The sequence below is a fragment of the Mycteria americana genome, chromosome 5 (assembly GCF_035582795.1).
Source record: "Mycteria americana isolate JAX WOST 10 ecotype Jacksonville Zoo and Gardens chromosome 5, USCA_MyAme_1.0, whole genome shotgun sequence".
In the NCBI taxonomy this organism is placed as follows: domain Eukaryota; kingdom Metazoa; phylum Chordata; class Aves; order Ciconiiformes; family Ciconiidae; genus Mycteria; species Mycteria americana.
Genome location: NC_134369.1, coordinates 3,587,607 through 3,610,597, shown reverse-complemented (window position 1 = coordinate 3,610,597; position 22,991 = coordinate 3,587,607). Strand labels below are relative to the sequence as shown.

At 44.5% G+C, this 22,991-nt stretch overlaps 1 protein-coding gene across 5 annotated transcripts in view; it reads left to right on the top strand.

The window, feature by feature from the left end:
• Window positions 1-8,397: 8,397 nt before the first annotated feature.
• ANO1 (anoctamin 1) overlaps window positions 8,398-22,991 on the top strand; it is an 84,402-nt gene continuing 69,808 nt past the window's right edge. For 2 of the 5 annotated variants that reach the window (XM_075501982.1, XM_075501981.1), the window contains exon 1: window positions 8,403-8,696. In XM_075501982.1, coding sequence (XP_075358097.1) covers window positions 8,639-8,696 — 58 coding nt within the window. In that variant the 5' untranslated portion in view covers window positions 8,403-8,638. Of the gene's footprint in view, window positions 8,697-22,991 lie in introns of all 5 variants that reach the window. The other 3 variants (XM_075501984.1, XM_075501983.1, XM_075501986.1) reach the window with 2 other exon arrangements.

Here is a 22,991-nt window from a genome sequence, read left to right as displayed (position 1 = left end):
GGGTTGGGTGGGTGGCAACCATCCCAGCACAATACAAGGATCCAGCAAATTCTAAGAGCTGTTGAAGGTCCTGTGTTTTGAAAGGGAATATTCAAGAGCTGATTTCGAGAGGAATATGAATCATCAGAAATTTGTGTGAACGTATCTATTTCCCACTTTGATCTACATAAACAATACACACAGAACTTCCTAAAACTCCTCAACTTCAGTTTTCATCTGTGGTCAGCAAGAGGCTGCTGTGATTTGAGTTCTCCTGAAAGGCAGCTCACCTCTCAAAGAAAACTCCTTAATCTGGTACCTCTTGGATCGCAGTCCTGACAAAAGTAGTAGTGAAACACCCTTTCTTCTTTTCTTGCAGATAGATGTCTGTTTGACAGTCTCGAGGGTGAGCTACAAAAAGTTCTCAAATGACAGATTAACTCCCAAGTGGTGCAATTAAAGAGATTTATTAAGATTAGGTGGAGAAGGTGACATTAAAGCTGAAGAAATGGCCTGGATGTCACACCTACCCTGACACGCAGCAACAGCTAATCGGAGAAGTTCTACCTTGGTTTAGTCACACTGAATAAGACTCCAGGAGTTTACAGACTATTTTATCAAACATTTTTATCCCTTCTTGTCCAGCCCTCTCCTCTCGTCACTCAGCCTAGCCCACAGTTATAGGCTTTTGCATCACCTTGGTTTTGTCATCTCTTCCTGCTTTGCCTGGCTTCCCATCCTGACTTACACGGGTGATGCTTTGAAGAAAGCAGAGACCTGGGCTGCGGGAACACACGGGACCCACTGTCAGTCACTTGCTTTTAAAATATCCGTGTGTGCTACGTGCTGTAAGCAACGCATTTTGCTGGTGCATTTGTGTACAGTAACAACTGACTTGGCTTTGTTACTCTTAATTACCCAGCTGGATATAGACAAGCTAGCTATATTCACAGATACATTAATGACAAGTATGTAGTGTTCATTCTGACCAGGAAACAATCACTGCTGCATTATTTTATTTATATAGATTCAAACAGCAATGTAAAAATGTCTATATTCTTTCTTGCGTCCATTTGATATTAAAAAACACGTACATGAGCATACAACCATACCTGATTACCAAGACCAGCACTCATCTATTGCAGGCAATGCTCTGTCTTGCTAAGATCTGCATACGCTGTCCCAGGTGACGATTGTGTATTAAAACATTCTTCTTCAAAATTCTCTTTATTCCTTTCTTTCTTTCTTTCAATACCTGTCCTGCAGATACACAGAGGTTTGAGGCTGGAAAAGTGAACACAACTCTTTCTTTAACCGGCTTGTCATCCTCCAAGTTTCTCACGCAGGTCCTTGGATATCCATGTTTTGGAAAATATTGGTGAATCTCTGAACTTGTTATTGACTCACAGCCCTGGGCTGGATTCTCAGTTCATTGTTCCCTTGTTTCCAGGGAGTCTTCACAGAGGTTCCCACTGAATTCATGATTCACATGTTTAAACCACAAACACCTTGGAGATAAATTGTGGATATTAAAATAGATAATGTAACCAGTTTAAAAAAAAAAACCAAAAAAAACCAAAAAAACCCAAATACACCAAAAAACTAGCAAACACCTGTTACCAGCAGTTGTAACGGAGTATATGCAAGTATAGATTTTAAACCTACAATTCAGTGATAGTCATATGTGTAATTTCACCACTAATATCTGATGTCCATAGAAAGACCTTATAATGTTTGTATGTTACCTGGGAAATAACTGCTGTATGTAGATCTTGAGACTTGCACTATAGTAATTAAATTCTGAAAAAGCAGACATCTGACTGTGTGTAATATTATCCAAATATTAGTGCAACAGGTTCTCTGCTGTTTTACTGCAACCTGGTACTGTTATAACTTCAGGTCTTCACTCATTTACGCAAGTAACTAACTCATTTACGCAACTAACTTGCTACTTTTTTGTAAAATTATGGTCTTAAATTGCTGCATAAGATGCACTTGTGACAGGATCACATACATCAGAGTTAAGAGAGGCCTCGGTGTCTTCCCAGCTGTGGCCATGCTGCCAACTGGAAACACCTGAGCGGAGAGGGGCAGCCCCACCGCCTGCCCTGCGGGGAGGTGGGAGCTGTGGGAAGGGAGGGATCCTGAGCACTCACCAGGGAATAAAAAGGCTTTGGGCTTCTTCAGTTGTGGCACCTGGGCTGGATGTGGGGAAGGGAGGTCAGTCTGGGGTCCCCAGGAGGTGGGACGGCTAGGGAGCACAATACCATGGTTGGGGCTGCAGGTGTGATGCCCGTTATCCTGGGGGCAGGTGGCCACATGGAGGGGCTAGAAGTACCAGCAGATCCTTCTGGGAGTGCTATCAAATCCCTGAGCTTTTCACAGTCTAACCTCCAGTGGCTATCAAATCTTGTTTAGTGCCATATCAAATCTGTTTCAGTGCCATATCTGCTGATAACTAATGAGGATATGAAAGTATTTAGGTCCCGGCACGTGAAAACCATTGCTGCTCATGGCAAAGCTCCAATTACTGTTAATGAAGTGTTTAAAAACTTGTCTTTTAGTGGGCTGCCAGTCTGTGCAGGATGCTATTTCTGCTGTCTCTCTGCCCTGTAGATGCCTTGTAGATGACTGTAGCACATGGGCTACAGTCTTCCAGTATCCAAGCCACTTAAAGGGTATTAGTTTGAGTCATTGTTAGTGCCTATTTGTATCTTACAAGCAAAGGCTTTGCTGCTTCCTTTATGAATGGTGCAACAATTGCAGGTTCAAAAAAGAAGTTACAGTGAACACTTAGACTAATGTGTGCTGAGGGAGATGCTGGCTCCTATAAATGTAAAGAGTGGCAAGTTGAGTCACAGGTAAATACTTCAGCCTTTTTTCCTCTGTGTGATTCATCACGTAAAGCTATAGGAGTCAATTCTGGTAAGCAATTTTCTTTTTTTAGACTTCTTTGCTTAAGACCAAAGATACAGAGGCAGGTCACAGCCGGCAGCTGCAGTTTGCACACAGAAGCACTGTGGGCTGATTTGTGCTTTGGACTGTACATCACAAAAAGAGAGAAACAAATATACGTGAAAACTGTTCTTATTTTTCCTACCCTGGTTACCTGAAGCTTCGGTTCAAGAAAGTAATCGATAGCTGCTGCTAACTGTTAGCCACGCAGATCAAAGAGAAGGGAACATACACTTTCATGTCTAATGGAAAAGGCCATGGACTGATAGACTTGCCCTGTAGCAAGAATGGACTGAGATTAGGGAAAAACTTTTCTAAATGCAAGGATAACTTTAAGCACAGCACCAGATTCGTACAGAAGCTCGAAACCGATGATGGCAATCTAATGAGTCAGGAAAACTCAGATCGGCGGTAGCTTGGGTCTGCTTTGGGATAGAGAGTGAGACTGGATCCAAAGACAGAGGGTTAAAAAAAACTGGAGTGGGCTCAGGTTCACTCCCCCACCCCTCCGGCCAGCGCAGCTGGGCTAGCCATGGCTGTCATCATTTCCTTCCATCAGTAGCAAGGGGAGAATCGGAGACCAACTGTGACTCACACGGTCTGAGTCAAATCTTCTCTCTTGCTGTTCCTGTGAACACAGTTTACAGCATCTTCTAATTTAATTTCAAAGTCCTGGCGGGGCTCTTGGGTGGTGTTACTTCCAACTGTAAATTGCAGAGGGAAGAAGTGGGAGGTTCCACTACTTTTGTACAATGACACTTGGAAACTTCAGCAGCAGTAATGGGAAAACCCTGCACATATCCATAGTGGCTAATAGTAACTAGAGAAAGCGTTTCATGGGGACATGAGAAAGGGAGTAGTCTTCACATACGCAGAAGCAGGGGGTTTTGTCTTCTAATTTTTCTCTGCTCTTATACAGAACTTCATTTTTCACTTCTCTTACATTGTCTAAACTTGTGAAAAACAGTCATCCTAAATATTTATTCTTAATTTAGGGAATGTGTGGTGACCCCCAACCTGCTTCTGCCATTGGCACAGGCAAGGACCTGCAAAGTAGTAGATGTTTTTCACTATAGACATTGTTTGATTCAGTCCTTAAACTGCCTTCAGCTTTCAGCATATATTTGGCATACTAGACATTACTATTTACAAACAGTAACATTTTTCTCACTCAACTTTGGCAAGTGTTAAATCACAAAAAAAAAAAAAGTGGAGACTGTTCACAGAAGTAATATTTAATATAAGCATGCACAGAAGCACTTGCAAGATTGGGGCATTGATGCAATAATGTTTTTAGCAGTATCTGCTTAATAATTCCAACACAGAACTACACTTGACCTAAATGAGTTCATAACAAATAAAATATTCTGCGCTTTCTGTACGTGAGCTCTACATAAATGCTACGTGTTACACAGCCAAAAGACTTGCCATACCCTGAGGTCCATCTAGCCCAGGACCCGGTGTCTGTCAGTGGTAAGTAGCAAGGAAAGGAGATAAGAACCAGAACATCCTTCCCCACAAATGCCTTTCCAACAACCAGAGGTTTAAGAGCTTACTGAGCTGAAAATTATAGCCAGACTACTTTGTACAGTAGACACCATTGGACCTATTTTTCATAAATGTTTCTCATCCCTTTTTAAAAAAAGCTGTGCTTCTGACTTCACTTGTATTGCATGAAAATGTAGCGATGCTCTGTATCCACAGTTTTGTTATATTTACTATTATATAATAATTTACATAATAATACGATGGTTTCAGTATATTAAGTGGGGAAAAAACGCTCTTCCCGTTTATCTTAATCTTGCCACCTGCTAATTTCTCTGGGTATGCCTTAGTTTTTATATTGTGACTTATCATTCCCTCTTTATCTTTCCCATATTGCCTGTGATTTTAGGGCTCTCTGGAACCTGATTCTCTACCTCATATACCACATATCCCTTAACTTTTTTTTGCATGTGCATCAACGACAGCCAGGGAGTGTGTTGTGTGTAGTGCTGAGGGTGAGGAGGCAGGGGGTACGCTGCTGTCGTAGCCACGGCCAGGGTTTGTTTCACCATCATGTGATTGTGTTCATGCCATTTCGGGCGGCTGCCAGGGATATGGGCTCTTATCTCCGGATGCCCCAGCCAAAAGGAGAGCTGGAGTGTATCCCTGCCTTCACTGCGTGCCCCTCAAAAGTGTAAAAGACTTCATAAAAATAGTTCAGAGGCAACTGCAAGGTGGTTGGTGGGCTGGTTGGTTTGTTTTGCCATTCGGGATGGTGGAACTGGCGTTACGCACAGGCATTTCCCCAGAGCGTGAGCACCCCGAACATCCGGAGCCTTTGCTCGGCTCCAAATCACAGGAGCTGAGAACTGCATTATTATTGTTATAAAGGTACACAACACATTTTGCAGGAGCAGACTATAAATATTTCCAGCAAGTGCACTTACTACAGCTGTGGATGCCAAGCAGCACTGTCTCCTTCCTAATTGCTAAGAAAGCATTTTTGTTTTATTGTATAGACAGTAGATTCTCCCTCCCTTTACCGTTCTTTTCAAAGTATGTGTTGAGATGGCACACTGGGTTTATCACACACTAAGGAAGAAAACTGTAGCCGGAGTCTCTGCTTCCTATCAGCTCAACAGCCTATTTTAGCTCATGGGGCTCTTGAAAAGACAAATCATATTTCCTCTGCTCTCGTGCGCAGTCAGAGTCTGAGCAATCCCACTGCTAGGTTCTGTCACTTCAGGTGCAAGAGCGGTCCAGCCTTTGACATTAGTCTAATTACAAAGTCCGTTTGGACGCACAGGGAGGAGCCCAGGGAATATTGACAGGTAAATGAAATGGTGTGCAGAAGCAGTACAGAGCGATGGAGGTCAGGCAGCCTCTGTCCAGATGCATGATTTTCCCATTATCTTTACAGCTATTTCCAATAATGGGCTTCTCCAAAGCAGCTAAGGGATCTGGCAGAGCTCATCTAGGGGAGTGGGAAGGAAACTTGTTGTCCTGCCTCTCAGTGCTACTGGGTGGAGACGGCTTCCACAGCACACCGAGATTTTTCCACTTCCACCCAAATCTGGGCCATGTCAGCCCAGAACTGTCTAAAATAACACTAGGCAATTAATGTATTTCAATTTTTAGGACACTTTAAAAATAAATGATTGCCCATTGACAGTTAAACACCTGGAACGAGGCAGTAATGTTAGCTTTCTTTTTATTTTTTTCCACGCGCAGGGCTGCAATACAAGCTTAATTCTTGAAATCCTGCTTGTCAGACTAAAACTTCCTAAAGCTTGTTACAAAATGATGTCATCGATCAGCTGCCTGCCTCTGGCTGGGCTTTCGGTAGAGAATTACCTGCAGAAAAGGTAGCCCTTTGATGAAGGTGCACACTGTGCCTGCCCTGTGCGTGCCTAAATCCGGGCTGGGTTCTCACCCCAGCTGTAGTCAGCAGTTGCGGACGGAGCTTGTGGTCATTACGAGATAGGACACTGGAATCCAGCATTATTTCCAGATTTCTTTGTGTTTCACATTCGTAAAACAAATATATACATTGGTCTGGTGCCCACATTTGGTTCTGTTGCAAACCTCCGTCCAAAATAAATTAATTTTAGGCAAAGGAAAAAGAGCATGCTCCCAAGTGCCTTTGATCCCTGGTTAAGCAAGCCGGTAAGCGAGGCTTCAGTTCAACACAATCTACTTGCCTGCTCTTCTGCTAATAATAAACTAAGTAATGTGTATTTTAAAAACAGTTGCAACCCATACTGTCTCAAAAAAGCACAGAAGTTAAAAAGGCGTAAAAAGATACAAAATGTAGCCTAAAAGCATCCCGACTCAGTTTCAAAGCCTCTAGGGTTTATTTTCCATGAAAGAGAAGTCTATACACCTCAATTCCCTTGTTTATATATTTATCTCAATGTGTTTTCTATCCCGTGTGTCAAATCTCCTACCTAACCAGGAAAAATGCTTTTACAATTTTAAAAACACAGTCCCACAGAGACATCTGAGCTGTAAGCTGCTGTCTTTTTGGTAACAAAGGAGAGTTGAGAGTGGAATTAGGATGGTGATCTAAGCGGGACCAGCGTCCGCTTGCTGTCGTGCGGCGGGGAGCCGTGTGCCCCGTGCTACACCCCAATGGTGCTGGGCACCCTGTTTTCTGAGCAAGGGGAGAGGAGGTCGCTCAGCCCCACAGGCCAACTGCTTGTGGCTCAGCACAGCTTCATTGTAGCCTGGGCGTAAGTACCCCCAGCAAGCTGCCGCTCAGTGATGTCCCTTTTGTGGGTGCTAGGGGAGCGGGAAGGGCCTGGGTGCAGCGGGAGCAGGGCAGTGTGAGGAGCTCGCCCTCGTGCAGCGATCGCAGGGTACTTGGGGGCTGCCTGCCAGAAGTCAGGAAGCCTGCTGAGCCTGTTTCCTTCTGGCAGAGCCCTTGCGCACTTCTGCCTTCTGGCAGAGCCCTTGCGCGCTTCTGCCTTTGAATGCATTTTTGAGGGTTAAGTGCTTGTCTCAGATTAAAAAAAGAGAAAGCAGTCAGGGAACGGTGCAGATAAATCTGCGTCAGTTTTGCCAAAGTGGGTTTCTGCAGCACAGCACGGGATCAGGCAGCGGGTTTGGAGAAGACCAGGGAATCCCTGCGGGGCACTGAAGAGGGGTTTAAGTCCATGGAGATGAATAAGCCTGGAATTCTGTTCAAAACCCTGTGCAAATACTGTAGCCATCCAGCTGGAGGTGTACAAAGCAAGTGGCAGCTATTCTACACCTTACATTTCTTTTTTTTTTTTTTTTTTAAAGTAATAAAAAGGTAACCTGGTGGTATTCTGTGAGGGCCCAGGTTTGTTGGTGTGTACAGTGATATTCAGGGCATCCTTCATGGACCAGACCTGGGAAACGGGGCCCGGCTGTTTGGGTGTGGATGGAGGTAAATGTCGCCACAGGTGGGCAGAGGGGAAGACGGGGGGAGCTGAGCTGGGGAGAGCCCCAGCCTCTGCCTTGCGTGAGGGGAGGGTTATCACCGCAGATGCCGGCTTCCCGGCGGTAGCAGCCCAAGACGTGCTTTTTCTTTTTTAGCTTCTTTTATTTTTGTTGCACTGAAAGGCGCGGGAGCTGTTAACATCCGTAACAGATAGGAAACGGAGCGGGGAAACGGTTAAATCGCCCCCATGTCAGGGGCCGCGGAGGGCTCAGCTCCAGCGGACCCCGGCGGCGGAGCCTCCCGGGCCGCGGGTGCGCAGGGCGCGCTGACCTTTCGCGGGCGCGCTGTCGTCGTCCGTCCCCCCCCCGGCAGCTGCCGCCGTCGCTCCGGCGCCCGCCGCCCCGCGCCCAAGGTCAGGGCAGCCCCGCTCCCGCTCCCGCCGCCGCCGCCGCCGCCGCCGCAGGTAGGCGCGGAGCTCCGCGCAGCGTGCGCGGCGGCGGGGCGCGCTCGGCGCTGCCCGGCGGGCGGGCGGGGAGAGAGCGGCGGCGGCGGCGGCGTCACTTGGAGGGCCGGCTCCCCGCGGAGGGCCGCGCTCCCGGCGGGCCGGGCCGGCGCCCGGCGCCCTTATTTAAAGTCTGGCCCGGGGGCGGCGGGGCGCTGCGCGGTGCCGCTCGCTGGATGAACGCGCCCTCCCCGAAAAAAGAGGAGGGAGGGGGGGGCAAGGGAGGAGGAGGAGGAAGAGAAGGAGGAGGAGGAGGAGGGATCCTGGCGAGTTCAGTTTGGTACCAAGTGGCTGCGGGGCTCGGGTAGGAGATGGATAAGGATGAGATCCACCTGCGCAGGCTGCCGGCCGCAGCGCCCTGGGGACCACGTAAGTCTGCCGCGGCGGGGAAGGTGAAGGTGCGGGGACGGGCTGCGCTCCCTCCCGGCTGGGAAGCGGGCGCGGCGGGCGGCCGCTCGCCTCGGCCCCCCGCCCCGAGTGCCCGATAAGGGATTTATTATTAGCATTTCATCGACTATTTTTAAAAACCCGGGAATAATCTCCGCAAAGTAGCAGTGAAATAAAATAGCTGTCTCCCGTCTCTCCCTCCCCCGCGCCCCCCCCCCCCCCCCCCCCCCCCCGCAAACGTGAAATAGTGTAAAGTCGCTTTACCTACATTAATACAGTAATTAAAAGCTTGTCTAACCCCGGGAAGCCAATCTAATGATGAAAAATTGCTGGAGTACAAAGTATACGGGATAAATCCTCGAGTTGATGATTGCTGTTAATTCACACTGTGCTGCAGAAGACGGGCAAGAAAAAAAAAAAAAAAGGGTCTTATAGAATGAAATGGGTCCGTCTCAGATTGTCAGTAACGTTTTTACCGAACTGGCTAAATCATATATCTCTGTATCATTAACTAATGTGTGCAGCAAAATAAATTATATATATTGGAAGGGGAAAATACATTCCTTGGCTGAGAAGTTACAGACTGTTTAGAGCCAAAGAGCAGATCGTTTAAATGGTAGGGGGTGGGAATTTCCTTGGCTTCCCTCTAGAAATAAATCACAGCTCAGTGTCTGTGTGCATGCATGTGCACCCACATATGCATTTATGTAAAGTCTTCACGCACACACACTGCATATATAAAACCTTCACGCGCACGCACTGGAACACCAATTTTACAGGCACTATTTACTGAAGGCATTTTTCTACCAGTTTAGAGACAATAAAACTAGAACTGAGATGCTAACCAGGAACATACTGGAACACGCTTGATTATCCAGCTGAATTGTATACAAATGAAGTAAATTTAGCATGGCACCATTTATAAATTCCATGCTTTACAATCAAAATTCCAAATCTAACTGTTTGCAGCTAAGAATAGCATGGGGAGCCCTTTTCTTTACTCCCTCTTTTTGGATTCCCACGAAAACCGTTATCCTAGAGCCTAGTCATTAAATGGCCAAATATTTCACTGGAGTTCAGCCCATTTCTAAAAGAAATGCCGTACACTCATCAAACCATAGGCTAGCCAGAGCCCTCAGAATGAAAAGAAAACTCTTTCTTTAATGTCTGACACAAAACAGCTGGGCTTTATATCTCAATACCGGGGGACAGGGTTTCTGTAGGCCACTGATTGTCCCACATTAACTTATTCATTAAAGTAAGAAGGAGCTCGAACTTTTCAAAACTGGAATGGAAAGCAAGTAAAGCATGGGAGGCTGAAGCGTTATCGCAGTACATTAACAGAGATATCGGTAAGAGGACTAAATGATAAAATGGCACTAGAAAGCTCTACCATTACTCATGGGGCAGGTGGCAATTTATCACGAGGTAATCACCATGATAGGGTGAGAGTCCTGAGAAATTGTTTGGGTGGCTCTTTATGTTTGAGAAACTTTACATCATATTTTACAGTGACATTCTCTATTTAATTTACTGAATCACCCATTAGCAGCATGAACACTGTGTACCAGCTTCATTAATGAGTTCAAGGAGCAGTTTTGTTCTCGGAAGCGCGTATTTGTATTTCTATTGATAAGCTATCCATAAGAGCATGTTTGTAAAAGCTGTTTACAGATGAAACTCCTGTCTAATGACATTGCGGATCCATGTATCGCAGTACAAATCCTCTCCAGTTCTGTGGTAACTTTTGCGTTATTGCTGGAGAGACATATGGAGACCCATCCTTTGTGTTTTTACATGGTCTTTATACTCAAAAAGCCCTCCTGCAGACAGCTAAGGAAATTGCTTGTTACGAGGAGTTACGGAAAAGTTGTGGTCAGTGAGAGGATGATAGAAGACAGGAAAATGAAGAGGAGTCTATACTCCCCTTAGCTCTGGGTAAATACTATCGGTTACCCACATCCAAAGTACTATTTTCCTTTTCGCTAGCAAGGAAAAAAGTGACCTCAGTACATAATTTTTTCCTCTTTTGGTGGTATGAAAGGACAGGTGTCCTCAGTTACATCCATGCCCTAAGGACCCAGACGTCACAGCTGATGGCTGCCAGCTTATTTTATGCCGATTCCTTCCTAGTGTTCTGGGGTAACGAGTGCATCTAATGAAGATGAGCCAAGGGTCAGAATTGGGGTGGGCTCTGGGGAAAGGTACTGGCATGTTGGCTTCTGAAAGGACCGCGGTGATATCCTATCACTTCAGAGAAAGGCTCAGAGGCACTGGGACGAGTGCTGAGGACTAAGCACAGGATTAGGAGTCAAGTCTTTACCCCCTAGATTTCAGCAAACAAAAATTCCCTGAGCGAACATCTGACCCCTCTAAAAACCATGAGAGTTTTTTGTCACTGACTTAAATGATGTCAGACTATCACCCCAGAAAATGAAATGTTTTCCCCTTTTTCTCTGGAAGAGATTGTTCAGTCTGGAGCTGGGACTTCCAGCACAGCTCTAGGTTTCTCGTATGTATTGCCCTGCTTCCCATGGTAGCACTGCAGCTATTTCCATTAATAGTGAAAATGATGAAGCATATTAGGCTAATAATTAATCAGAGATGACAAGGGACTAATAACTGTATTGATTTAATTAGGACTTCTTTTCCAGCTCTGTAACTTGCAGTCACGCACATCATTAACTTAATATTTTAATTTGTAGTAATAACTTATTAATTTCTGTGGCTGAGCACATAGGCACCCGAAGCCGCAGCTCTGACTTTGTGCTGGACTGCAGGCTCGTGCCTCAGTCCGCCGAATAGCTGCGGGAAGCGTGCCTTGTCCTGTATGAGACTGGCAGCACGCAGGGCAGCTTGTCGGTCACCGAGAGCTCTCGGAGCATTGAGGCGCTGGGAAATGGGGCACTGCGGAGTCGGATGTGGGGGATGCGCTGGTGAAGGTACGTGTAGCTCTACGGCTACACGCTGCGGTTGTATGGGTATGACATGAAATATGGGGTAAAAGTAGCGTGCCAGAACAGAAGGCAGGAGAGTAACCCTGGGAAGTAGCAGTATTTATTGGCATCAGGAAGGGAAAAATGTCCCTTTTGACTTTAATTACACCCTTTGGATTCTGGCGATTTTGAGAAAAGGAAATGCTTGGGGACGTGCTGTGGTTGGAAAATAAGGCTCGCTTTAAATTAGGATCACTTGGGGGAAAAGGAAGAAAGGAAGGGACTGCAACAGGCACGACAAACTTCAAGGCTTTACTGTGTGAAAGGCTGACGAATGCGAAGTTTGCTCATCGCCTCCCCCCCCCCCCCGTTTTAGTGGGGATACTTGGCTCTCGCTGGGGCCTGCTGGGCACCTTACACAGCTGGGTCCGCAGCAAGCCACCCTCTGATACGCTCCTGGCCAGAGACTTCTCCGGGAGGCAAAGGAGGGAGAAGCTGTTCTCACTCTTATTAATTTAGCGTAGCACTAAATAGATGGCTGTATTGCACTGTACAGCAAGGTTTGTGACTTCTCGGGAAAGAGATCCCGTTAGCCTCTGCACAGAGCTCAGTATCCCGCTCTGTTTTATCAAGGTACTTGTAAATCTTTGCGCTGTACCGTCGAAAGGCTGAATCCTCTGCTATATCTTCATTTGCTGCAGAGGGCGGTCAGCACAGGGAGGAGATCTGTGCAAGCCAAAAGCACTGAGCAGCTTCAGAGAAGGGCCTGTCCGAAGTCCTTGGCATTGTCCTTCAGCAAGATGATGGGGAGTTTGAAGTACTTAAGCTATCAAACATCCATTTCATATAGAGTTGTTGGGTCGCTGTATAGGTGACCCATTAGACTGATGAGCTCCATGAACAGAAGCCACTGCTTCTTTTATTTCTTGAAAGTGTTTTCAGGGATTCTGAAAAAGTACTTCTGTGCACGTCCTCGTATTTTATTATACAAGCCAAGTTAGCGATAGCGGCATGAAATAGTTCTGCTTACCTTCAGAGACTACAAAAGCAGTTTATCTTGGGACGATGTGTGCCAGCATGGGAATACTCACCTTCCCGACCTCCCCCGTGTTTGCTGCCAAACTTGAGGTTATGGCAGGGCTTGTGGTTCCATCGTAGGTACACACCCCAAGAGGGGTTTTACAAATGACAAATTTTTGGGAGCTGGCAGCCTACACGCCTTGCTGGGACCCTATCACGGTGTTATTTTCAGTGGTGCTAAGTCATCTCGTGCCAGCTGTTAGATCTAAGTAATGTAACGGAGTAATGCGAGTAACAGCGCACAACTTTGTTCCAGTACTTCGAAGAGCAAAAAGATAGTGGTGTCTCCATTGTCGCTGCAAGGGAATTTATGGTAAATATCGGCCTTTTAGAAACAGCCGCAATGGCTGCCTTGCTTGGGAGGCTCGGAATGCGCAGGAAGAAAAGCTTCTCGTGCTGGGTTGCATTAGTCACCACCGCTGCTTCACAGGCTAGCCCACACGCCCCAAGGGAAATAGATTTTTATTTATTTGGTTTAGCCTTTGATTTGTATCCCTCATCCCTCTATTTCTGAAAGTAGTACTACATCCTGGTGGGAGGGCCGGCCCTTCTCCCTGCCCCCTAACCTCCCTGTATCCTTTAGCCTTTATCTGCAGACAGCTGACCCGTGTCCCTGCGTACGGCCCCGCTTCGCGTTTGTTCTGTTCCTTTGTGCTGCACCCCCTGTTCTGCCGTTTCAGCTTGCTTTGCTGCTGCCAGTGTCTTGTCCCCAGAGCAGCGTTGCCTCTCCTCTGCGGCTGGCCCACATGCCAGCGTTTTCTCTCTTCCTCGGACTCCCACAGTGCGCATCTTTGAACCTTCTACTGGCAGTCTGTCCTTCCAGCCGCTACGGAAACTATTTCCAGATTTGAACTGATAAAAAGATAGTAATAACACTAGATCCATTGCCATTCCTCTTTAGTCGCTTTGCCTGCTTACCTTATCTGCATATCTGATTTATTCTTGGCAGCTCTGTATCTGTGCTAGGACCTGGATGTACATTCTTATTCCTATGAGTGGTGTATTAATAATATATATAATTACTTAAATGTCCTTTCAGACTGCAGATCTGAAAAACAGAACCTTTTCTTTTTCTAAACTGACACAAACACCTATGACTTTTTGCACACGACTGTACGTGCTCTGAGGGAGTTTTAAAATCTGAAATCTGTTATGAAAAGCCTAAGTGGTTTGCAGGAATTAACTACTCTTTTTATATCTTATAAATTATTTAACTTATATCATGACATCAGTGATTACAAGTTATGTATTCCTGGCTCCCAGTCCTGCTGTCTTACCTCTCCCTCTATTTGTATCCTGTGTAGGGAGAAACTTGATGAGTATGTACTAAAATGAGAAAAAACTTTGTTTTCTAAACACATTGCAAATATTTGTTGCCTCTTGTACATCTCCATTGACGTCAGCTGATGTCCTGCTTGCAGAACAAACTTGGAATATGCAACAGGGATCTGTGTGTTGATAAGTAAGGTTCACTAAGAAAAATTTTGTCCAGGGAGAGAGAAACACATTTCACAGCACTCGGTTAGTAAAAAAGGGAAAAGGTTGGCAAGTAAATTACATTTCCAGTGCAGATTCAGGACACATTTTTGAAAAGTGAGCAGATACTGACTTCAGCGACATCAGAGAGGTAAAAGTAATGAACGCAGAGTCCTCTGAATACCTTTTAAAACTCTTCTTTTTAACATGATATTGTGGGAGTTTTGTAATTGTTCCTAAGAAGAGGAACAAGAGCCAAGGTGGAAGTTTCAGGGCTAAGCATCACTCAAAGTTTCAGGTTTTTACTGCTTTGAAGTAAGGAAAGTGGCAGAAACGTGTCCAGCGCAGCATTAACAGTCAAAGAAAAACCTATTCTGTATTTATGTCTGATCATTTGTACTATAGCATCTTGGCTGGCGATGTACCGCAAGATATGTCAATGAACGTGCTTTGCGATTCTCCTCAGATTTTGGCAGGCAAAGATTCAAAATATGGTATGACTTTATGCTTGTGGTATGACTGCCCAGAAAAAATCTACTGCAGACTGCAAAAGATGGAAGCTTTTATGCAAATACCATTAAATTCATCACAGTGTGCTGCAGTGGTATTGTCCTGAAAAGGTTTTCTACTGATGGTTGTGTGCTATTTTGGCAACCCAGCAAGAGGAGGGAAAAGAAGGGACGTGTGGGTGTACTGCATTTACTGCTATGTTTTGGGGAGCTGAGCGTCCAGCTCCGTATTAAATCACCTAGTTGGTTTTGGTTAGCGTTGGCACGGTCTCTTTATATGGAGAAGCTGATCTAGACCTCGAGACCTTTTCTCTTGTGCTTGACCTGGTATGGACACTGTTGACGGAAGGCGTGTGTATAATGGTCGGGGATGTCCCGGCTGGTGCCACGATGTATCTGAAGGGAGGTATCAGCTGTAGGACCACTGAAAGGAGAAGACTAAGCAGACCATGTCAAAGCAGCTGTAGTACGTGTGGTCAAAGCACCCTTTCCCGAGGCTCGCTAGTGGAAACTACTACGTTATTGTCTGTATCCTGTGTTCCTGGCATGGAGTCTGAGACTGGTCTAAAGAAGGAAAATGGTTCTCTGTGTGTAGTCTGCATGTTGGTATGTGGTCAGCAAACCTCATCCAGATGCTTGTATCTTGCTGCATACTTTTGAATGTTCTTTTTCTGATGAATGGCAAGACCAGGTTTCTAAAAATAAATTAATGGTTTTCCCTTTTTACTTCCTGTGACTTAATGTACTTTATTTATCTATATAGCTACTAGTCATCGTCATTCTTCAGCTCGCAAGAGTATAAACAGAAATGAGCTGGAGTCACAGAGTAAGGATGTGGAACCAGGCTTTTTCCAGGTTTTTAGCCAGGTGTAGGCGTTGCAGCCTGGGGCTCGTGGAGGGAAAGGGCTGGCTCTGGGGTTGTGCCTCGGGGGTCTCGCACGTGAAACAGGCAGCACGGAGGCGAAAGGCTGCCTGCTGCCGCTTTCTGCGTCTTCTTCCAAGGTGGTAAGACCTTGCAGCTCTGTGCAAAGAGTTAAAAAATAAATTTTAAAAAGAGTGGATTTTTAAGGTTAGTTTATCACAAAAATAATAAAACCTGAGTGAGATTCCAGTGAATTACTCCTCTCGCGCTACCCCGAAGGTTGGTCAGACCAACATCTGAAGCAACAGTTACTTTCATTTAATCAGGTCAAGCAACATACTTTAATAACTTTAGTCTCCTAGGGCATAAAGTCAATTCATCATGCTGCTGATAGTGTGTCCCAAACCAGTCATAAACTTGAATCAAATAGATCTGAAAATAAATTAATGTTATTGGGATTTTTAGGAAATGGTCTCCTTTCTGTGGTGATTGCCAACTAAAATTTAAGGCTGCTCTGTACAACAGTAGCAGAACATGCTATAATTTTGTTTACTCATTAGAAATGTGAAGTAATCTGACCTAAAACATGCAGAGCATCATTTTTGTTCCCAGAACATATCTTGGGCGTACCTCTCTTTGTTGCTAAGCAGCACATCTGTATGTTATAATGCACGTTAAATAGGAAAGACAGCTTATAAGGTATCCTGGACAATACGAATTTGTGCTGTCTGGAGCTCTGTGTATACACATGCCTGTGTATTCAGGTGTGGCTAACAGGACTTTGTGTCCTGTGGGAGAAGCGGACTTGCTAACAAACAGAATAATGCAGAGTGAGTGTCAACATATTCCAGTTTCTTTATCAGCATGACTGATTGTATAAAGGGCATGAATTGAGTAATCCTTAACTTTCATTTCAAATTATTAAATGCATTCAGTTCAGCTCTACTAAAAGTCTGGGCAGTATATTGGGATATATCATTTGACCTTGTATGTAGTCGAAAATAGCATAAGATTACTTATGTTATCACAGAATCGTACAGGTTGGAAAAGACCTTTAAGATCATTGAGTCCAACCATAAACCTAGCACTACCAAGCCCACCACTACACCATGTCCCTAAGCACCTCATCCAAACGTCCTTTAAATACCTCCAGGGATGGCGACTCAACCACTTCCCTGGGCAGCCTGTTCCAATGCTGGACAACCCTTTCGGTGAAGTAAAATTTCCTAATATCCAGTCTAAACCTGCCCTGGCGCAACTTGAGGCCATTTCCTCTCGTCCCATCGCTTGTTACCTGGGAGAAGAGACCGACCCCCACCTCTCTACACCCTCCTTTCAGGTAGTTGTAGAGAGCGATAAGGTCTCCCCTCAGCCTCCTTTTCTCCAGGCTCAACAGTCCCAGCTCCCTCAGCCGCTCCTCATCAGACTTGTGCTCCAGACCCTTCACCAGCTTCGTTGCCCTTCTCTGGACGAGGGAAGGGCATTTATCTTTCATTTCAAAAGATTGAACGCATTCAGTTCAGCTTTACTAAAAGTCTGTGCAGTATTGGGATATATCATTTGACCTTGTACGCAGTGGAAGATAACATAAGATTTCCCCCCACGCACACTATCGGTATATCTTTTCTGATCTTGCCAATACCTACAGTTCTCACGTTTTCATGGGCACTATGTCTGTTTTGCTTCTTATGGGTAGCTTTGCTCCCTTCCCTTCTTTCTCTTCTCATTAGTAACCATGCTTGTTTAGCTTCCTCCTCCGCTATTCTTGCTGTTGGATTGCCTGGTGAAAGCGACTGCTTCTGAGAACTGCTGTGTAGGGTATTGCAAACGTTTTCGGGGCTTCACTTCTAAATGTTGAGTTAATTAAAAGGAATCAAACAATAACCCTCCCCCCGGATCCATGTTTGCAGTTCCTTTGAGTTAAATGAAAGTCTTCTATAAGTAGACAGGGACAGTATTTAGTCCAGAATATGTTGTTGTCACACGTTTCTGGAGATATGGGTATCAGCACTGTACTAGGAGGGTTGTGTTTGCAGACTCCATCAATTTGTCTGTGAACAGCCTGCCAGGGTTTAGTGTTGACATCGACAGGGACATAGATTTGAAATGTTACTTCATCTTTACAATTGCTGTCAATAATCCATTTGGCAGATAGCTGAGACCGGCTATAAGGCACGAGAGAACAGGCTAAGGTACATTGCGAGGGCATGCTTCAGCTAACAGCGACAACTATTTCTGTGCTACAGATTTGTATTTCGAGTTCAGTCACCTTGTAGAAATATTTTACTCCATGTGCCCTGAGATGTAAGATGATGTTTGGGCTCTCAGAATAGGAACAAATCCTGTTTCTGAACAATTGTACTCGAGGACATGCAGGAGATCCTCCTTTAGCTGACGTGGTAGGAAGCCAGGTTGAGAGGCAAAGGCTGAACACAGAAATCATGTCCTAGCCCTTCTGTACGCGCTTTAGAAGTGCAAAGTATTTCTTTACCCACCAATCTTAAAGGACTTCATAAACTTTAGTGAGCCATCGGGAGAGCCCATCAGCTCTTTTTGCATCACATTCATTTGCTGTCGCAGAACTTTTGTTATATGGCAAGAATGAATATGTTGAATTTATGGGTTTGACAGGTAACAGAAAACAAGAATTGTCATTTTAGTTCACTTGAAATGGATTCAGCTGAGAGAAGATCATACTTGTCCAGGATACGACCATGTGCATTGTGTAGGTGAGAGTGGAAGAAGCGGAGCAGCATGCATCTGCCCCAAATTAAACAGGGTAAAATTGTTCTAGGTGCTCCTTAGTTAAGAATTGGAGTTTAGACTATCAGGCTGTGCTTATTCACTCTGCTGTTTACTTTGCAGGGGACTGCTGAGTGTCATCGCACTGGAAAATCTGGCCTAAATGAAATAGCTTATTTTTTAAAATTGCAGCTGATCATTTTCATTTGAGAATGAACCTGGTCTCTCAAACAGGCTATGAGTAATGACAGGTCATTAACTACAAGAGAAATTGTGCTCGCCAGTACCATTCTTACGCTGCTGTAATGACTTGTCTTGTGTGTGTTGCGATAAAGTATTTTTAATTAATCTTAACCATTTAAGTCCATCTGACAATGTAACTGAGTAGTGGGATAATAAAAAACAAAGACCTTGTACTAATTACCAACGGAAGAGCAGAAACAGGTTTTGGTTTAGATTTTAAACGTTCTGTTACATACCAGAGGCATATAAATCAAAGCTAAGCCTTTTAAAGCTCATAGTTTCGAAATGGCAGATGAATTAATTTAATTTTTAAACTTTCTCCTTGTAGCATCTTGCGAACAAGCTTTCAGTTAAAAGAGCCAGATTCTTGTTTCCAAAACAAGATCTTTTGTTGTCTTGATAATGTAAATTAATGAAAGCTTTCCCTTTTCTCTTTCTCTTCAATATATTTTCTCAAAATAGCTCATCAGGGCTGTGTTCTGCAATTTGCTGTGCCCTCTGGCCCTCGTCCAGTAAAGCACTTAAGCATACAAATAGCCCTAGTTTTGGTGGGAAGTGGGCAACTGAGCACGAGACCCTCCCCTGTCCCGACAGCTTCCATGCTTCTGTGTCTTCAAGAGAAATCTGCAGCACGCTTCCCACCCTGCACAGCGTTTTCTCCACCAAACGCGAACAGTATTTCACAACACAGCCCTGATCCTTTCTTCGTGCATCTATTTAAGAGGTTTGAAGAACTGTTTAGTTGAAGTGGAGGATCTTTGCGCTTCAGGTAGCTTCTCATGAACTCCGCTCTGGAATTGAGCGGAGATGTTGACATACATCTTCATTTTGGAAGCGAAGCACATGCCTAATGGTAGTTGAGGAGTTCAGCATCTCACCAGTCATGGCACTAAATCTTTACAGTAAAATCCAGTCAAAGCGGTTCCTGGGAGGCTGCGATTGATTTCGGTCCAGCAATTACTCTGTATTGACCGACTCGAGCACATTGTCCGTCAGCAGCAGCAGTTGCCTGCAGAGACTCAGTTGCGGGAAGCTTTCACGTTTTGCAGGTGGCAAATAAGATCGGGGACGCTAGCAAACATACTTCAGCCTCAACATGAACAACCTAATGTTAAAAAAAAGCCTTTAAATGTCGTGCACTACGTGTAGGGTGTGTATGTGCTGTCATCTAATAGTGTAAGTAGGAAAATAAATATTTCTCATAACCAGATTATTACAGGGGAATGTCTTTCCTCTGGAGTTTGGTATTGCTGTCAGACCAAAACAGGGAGCTAATTTCAGCTTTTACGCTTTCCCAAGTTTGATACCATTGCTCTTTCCGTTTCTTTGCACCACATCCTTGTTGCAGGTGCTTTCTTTTTTACTCTTTTTTAAAAAAAATATTGTTAAGATTCAGAAGGAGGAGAAAAGAGAGTATTACAGAAACAGAGACTGAACCGGGTAGGGAAAGTGTTTCAGCTATCCGCAGGCAGGAAATCTGAGCTCCTCTGGAACCTGAATGAGTCCTGGAGCAGTCTCGTTATTTTTATATATTTATTTCCCTGTTTGGCTGTTCAGCCTGCTTTTCCCACGTTATCATCAAAGTGGCCCCAGAAGGGACAGTTGTGAAACAGAAACTATCTGTGAGTAGAGGAACAAAAACAGGGCTTTTGTTAAGCTACAGATGCCTTGGTTTTAGCAAAAACAAACAACTTTAATTGCCGTAAGTATTTGCAAATGCTGCCGCTCTCTTTTAAATGTGTCTTAGTATTGGGGGGAGGAAGGGGGAAAGGCAAGATGTCAGTGGCGGCCCCATCTCGTTGAAATTTGGGCTGAGCCAGTGCACCGACGGTGGTTTCTCCCTCTTCCGACTCTCTGCCCTGGCCTGAATGCAGATAGCTTTGCAGCAGCGAAGCTAAAGGAAAAAATAGTTTCTTCCCCTGGTTCACATGAACTGCTTTGAACTGGAACAGATGTGGATGTACAGAACTATCTGCTCACAGCAACTGTTCCATTTATAACCATGGGGTTTCTATTCAGGTCTCTTTATCATTTTAACTTATTTTCTCTTTCCACACCCTTTTCCACAATAAAATATTCTTAACTAAATGGGTTTTCAGCTCGCATCCAAAACCTTTGCAAGTGCTACTCCTCGCATGAACTTACAATGCCAGCGTTATTGTTCAGTGACTTTTTGCTAATAATGATGGCCAGTGGAGGCAAGGTCGAGGTTGGGTTTGTGGTATTTGTAAGATGGGGTTCAGAATATCGGTTTATTACCAAATTAGGGCAGAATCCGGAGTCTGATGCAATGGTAATAAAAATCTCGCGAAAGGCGTTTGTAATATCTAACTTCCAAATGGCATTTCTATTAATTTTCTGCTTTGTTGAACTGTATTCAGCTTTGGTGTACAAAATAAGTTTGTGTGCAACCCAGATCAAAATTGTTCCAGTGAGTACAGATAAGAGATTCAAACTCAACCACAAAAATCCGGACAACGGTGTTGTTTCTGCTTTGCATTTTTCATGAACTCTTACTTCTGAGTAAGTTCATTCACTGTTTGATTAAGTGCTCAATAATTAATTCCGCAAATGCTCTGCTAAGTAAGAAGGTGAGCCCTGCAGTTCCCATTGACCGAGACGCAGGGATCTGTCCTGAGATGAGGGAAAAATGCACGTAGTCACAGATGAAATCAGTAGTAGTAGCGTTTGGTTAAAACTAATCAGTTACGCCTCTCCAGTTCTGCGCTCACTCGAGCGGACCATGTGGCCTTTATTACAAAATTAGGAATTCATTTTTTTAGAGTTACTTCAGTTTCTCTGTTCTCTAATTGTCTGTGGAAAGAGTCAGTTGTTTGTATATTGGAGACCCTACGTGTCAAGTTCTCTGTTTTAGTTCATTGCTTCCAGCCTTGACGCAGAAAACAAAAATTTCATCAAAATTGTGGAGACAGATAGGATTTTAATCTAAACCATATTAAAAGTTGAAAACCTCCGTGACCGTGGGGTTTCTTAGGGCTCAGCAGTGAACTACCTCTTGCACTACCTTCAGGAAGGCCAGAGATTTGAATTAGTAATCTGAAGGCACTCTTCTCTTCTGGTTGACTCAATACCAACTCTAAAACTGGATGATACAGTTCTGCAAAGCAATGTTGCGTTGGCGTTGGGATACTCTGAGGAACAGTCTAGGCACGCAGGGTGTCCCGGTACCCCAGGCTATGGATTCGTCACAGCATTGGGTAGGAAATGCTTTGCTGTTGTCGGGTTACCTTCACATTGCTCCAGTTGCATTGAGTTAAATGAAATAAAAGTAGATATTCGCAGTATGGAAAAGAGAGTTTCAAATGTTCCCCAACAACAGATGAAGAAACAAAAGGAAATTTTGTGCTTAATCTGCTCTTACCAAGGTTAAACGGATAAGATCTCTCTCTCCATCTGTCAAGCTGCTATGGTGTAGACAGGTTTCTGACACACAACTTGCAGTCACTTAAACTTTTGTGTAAGTGCACCCCCGGGGTGCACCTTTCAGTGTGAAGCGTTTCTCTTGCTCTTTTCTCCTCCCCGTTATCCGTACGCTTTCTATTTCAATGGCTGTAGCTCCCTTTATTTGCTTGGTTTAATTTTCATTTAAAGTTTCTTCTAAGAAAAAAAATACAGGTATTCGACTGCAAATATTTTTTTAATCTCTTTGAATGTTTTTGGTGATCCTATGTGTTGCCACCACATAGAAAACCCTTTCCACGTTACCCCCACGACAGAACTTTTCTCCTGAACTCTGCTAGCGTCCTTGCACTACCCTTCTGCAGCTTTAATAAGAATTAGAACTGCATGGGAACGTGCCCAGTCCACAACCACATCAAAGCTGTGGTTGAAGTCCAGTTTTCAAACAACCCCCAAAGTTGGCCAAGTCTGGTGTTTCAGTTTTGATTTGATATGTTATATAGAGGCCCTACTTGCAACATTCAGTGAAGGCTGGAGAGCAGACACCAAGTTCCCAGAGGCTAATTGCTGTCTGGACTGAGGCAACATCTCATTTATCCATTCCTGTAACTTGTCCACATGAGTTGTTTTATCCTCTCTTTCACCAAAGCACCATGTAATTTGTCTGGTTTTAATATTGACCAGTAGTAATTTCTTAATGTGAAGAATGTGCAGTGAAGGAAAATCCGTTTACAGTTCTTTGATAGATCAGTTCCATTTTTGTTCACATTTGCCAGTTTTATTGACTTTATTTTTAAGGAAAAATAATTACATGGAGTCTGGTTTTAGTCGAGGACTTTTCTGTTTTATGTGCAGAACAGACAAAGACCTGTCGCATCAGAAGAGTAAAATTAGGTGGGAAAAAAAGTGTTCTTTCCCTTCAACAGATAAATCAGGTGCTTCCACTGCACAAAGATATACAGCAATGTAACACGTGTGGGCACTAAGGCTAAGCAGACACATCAACAGA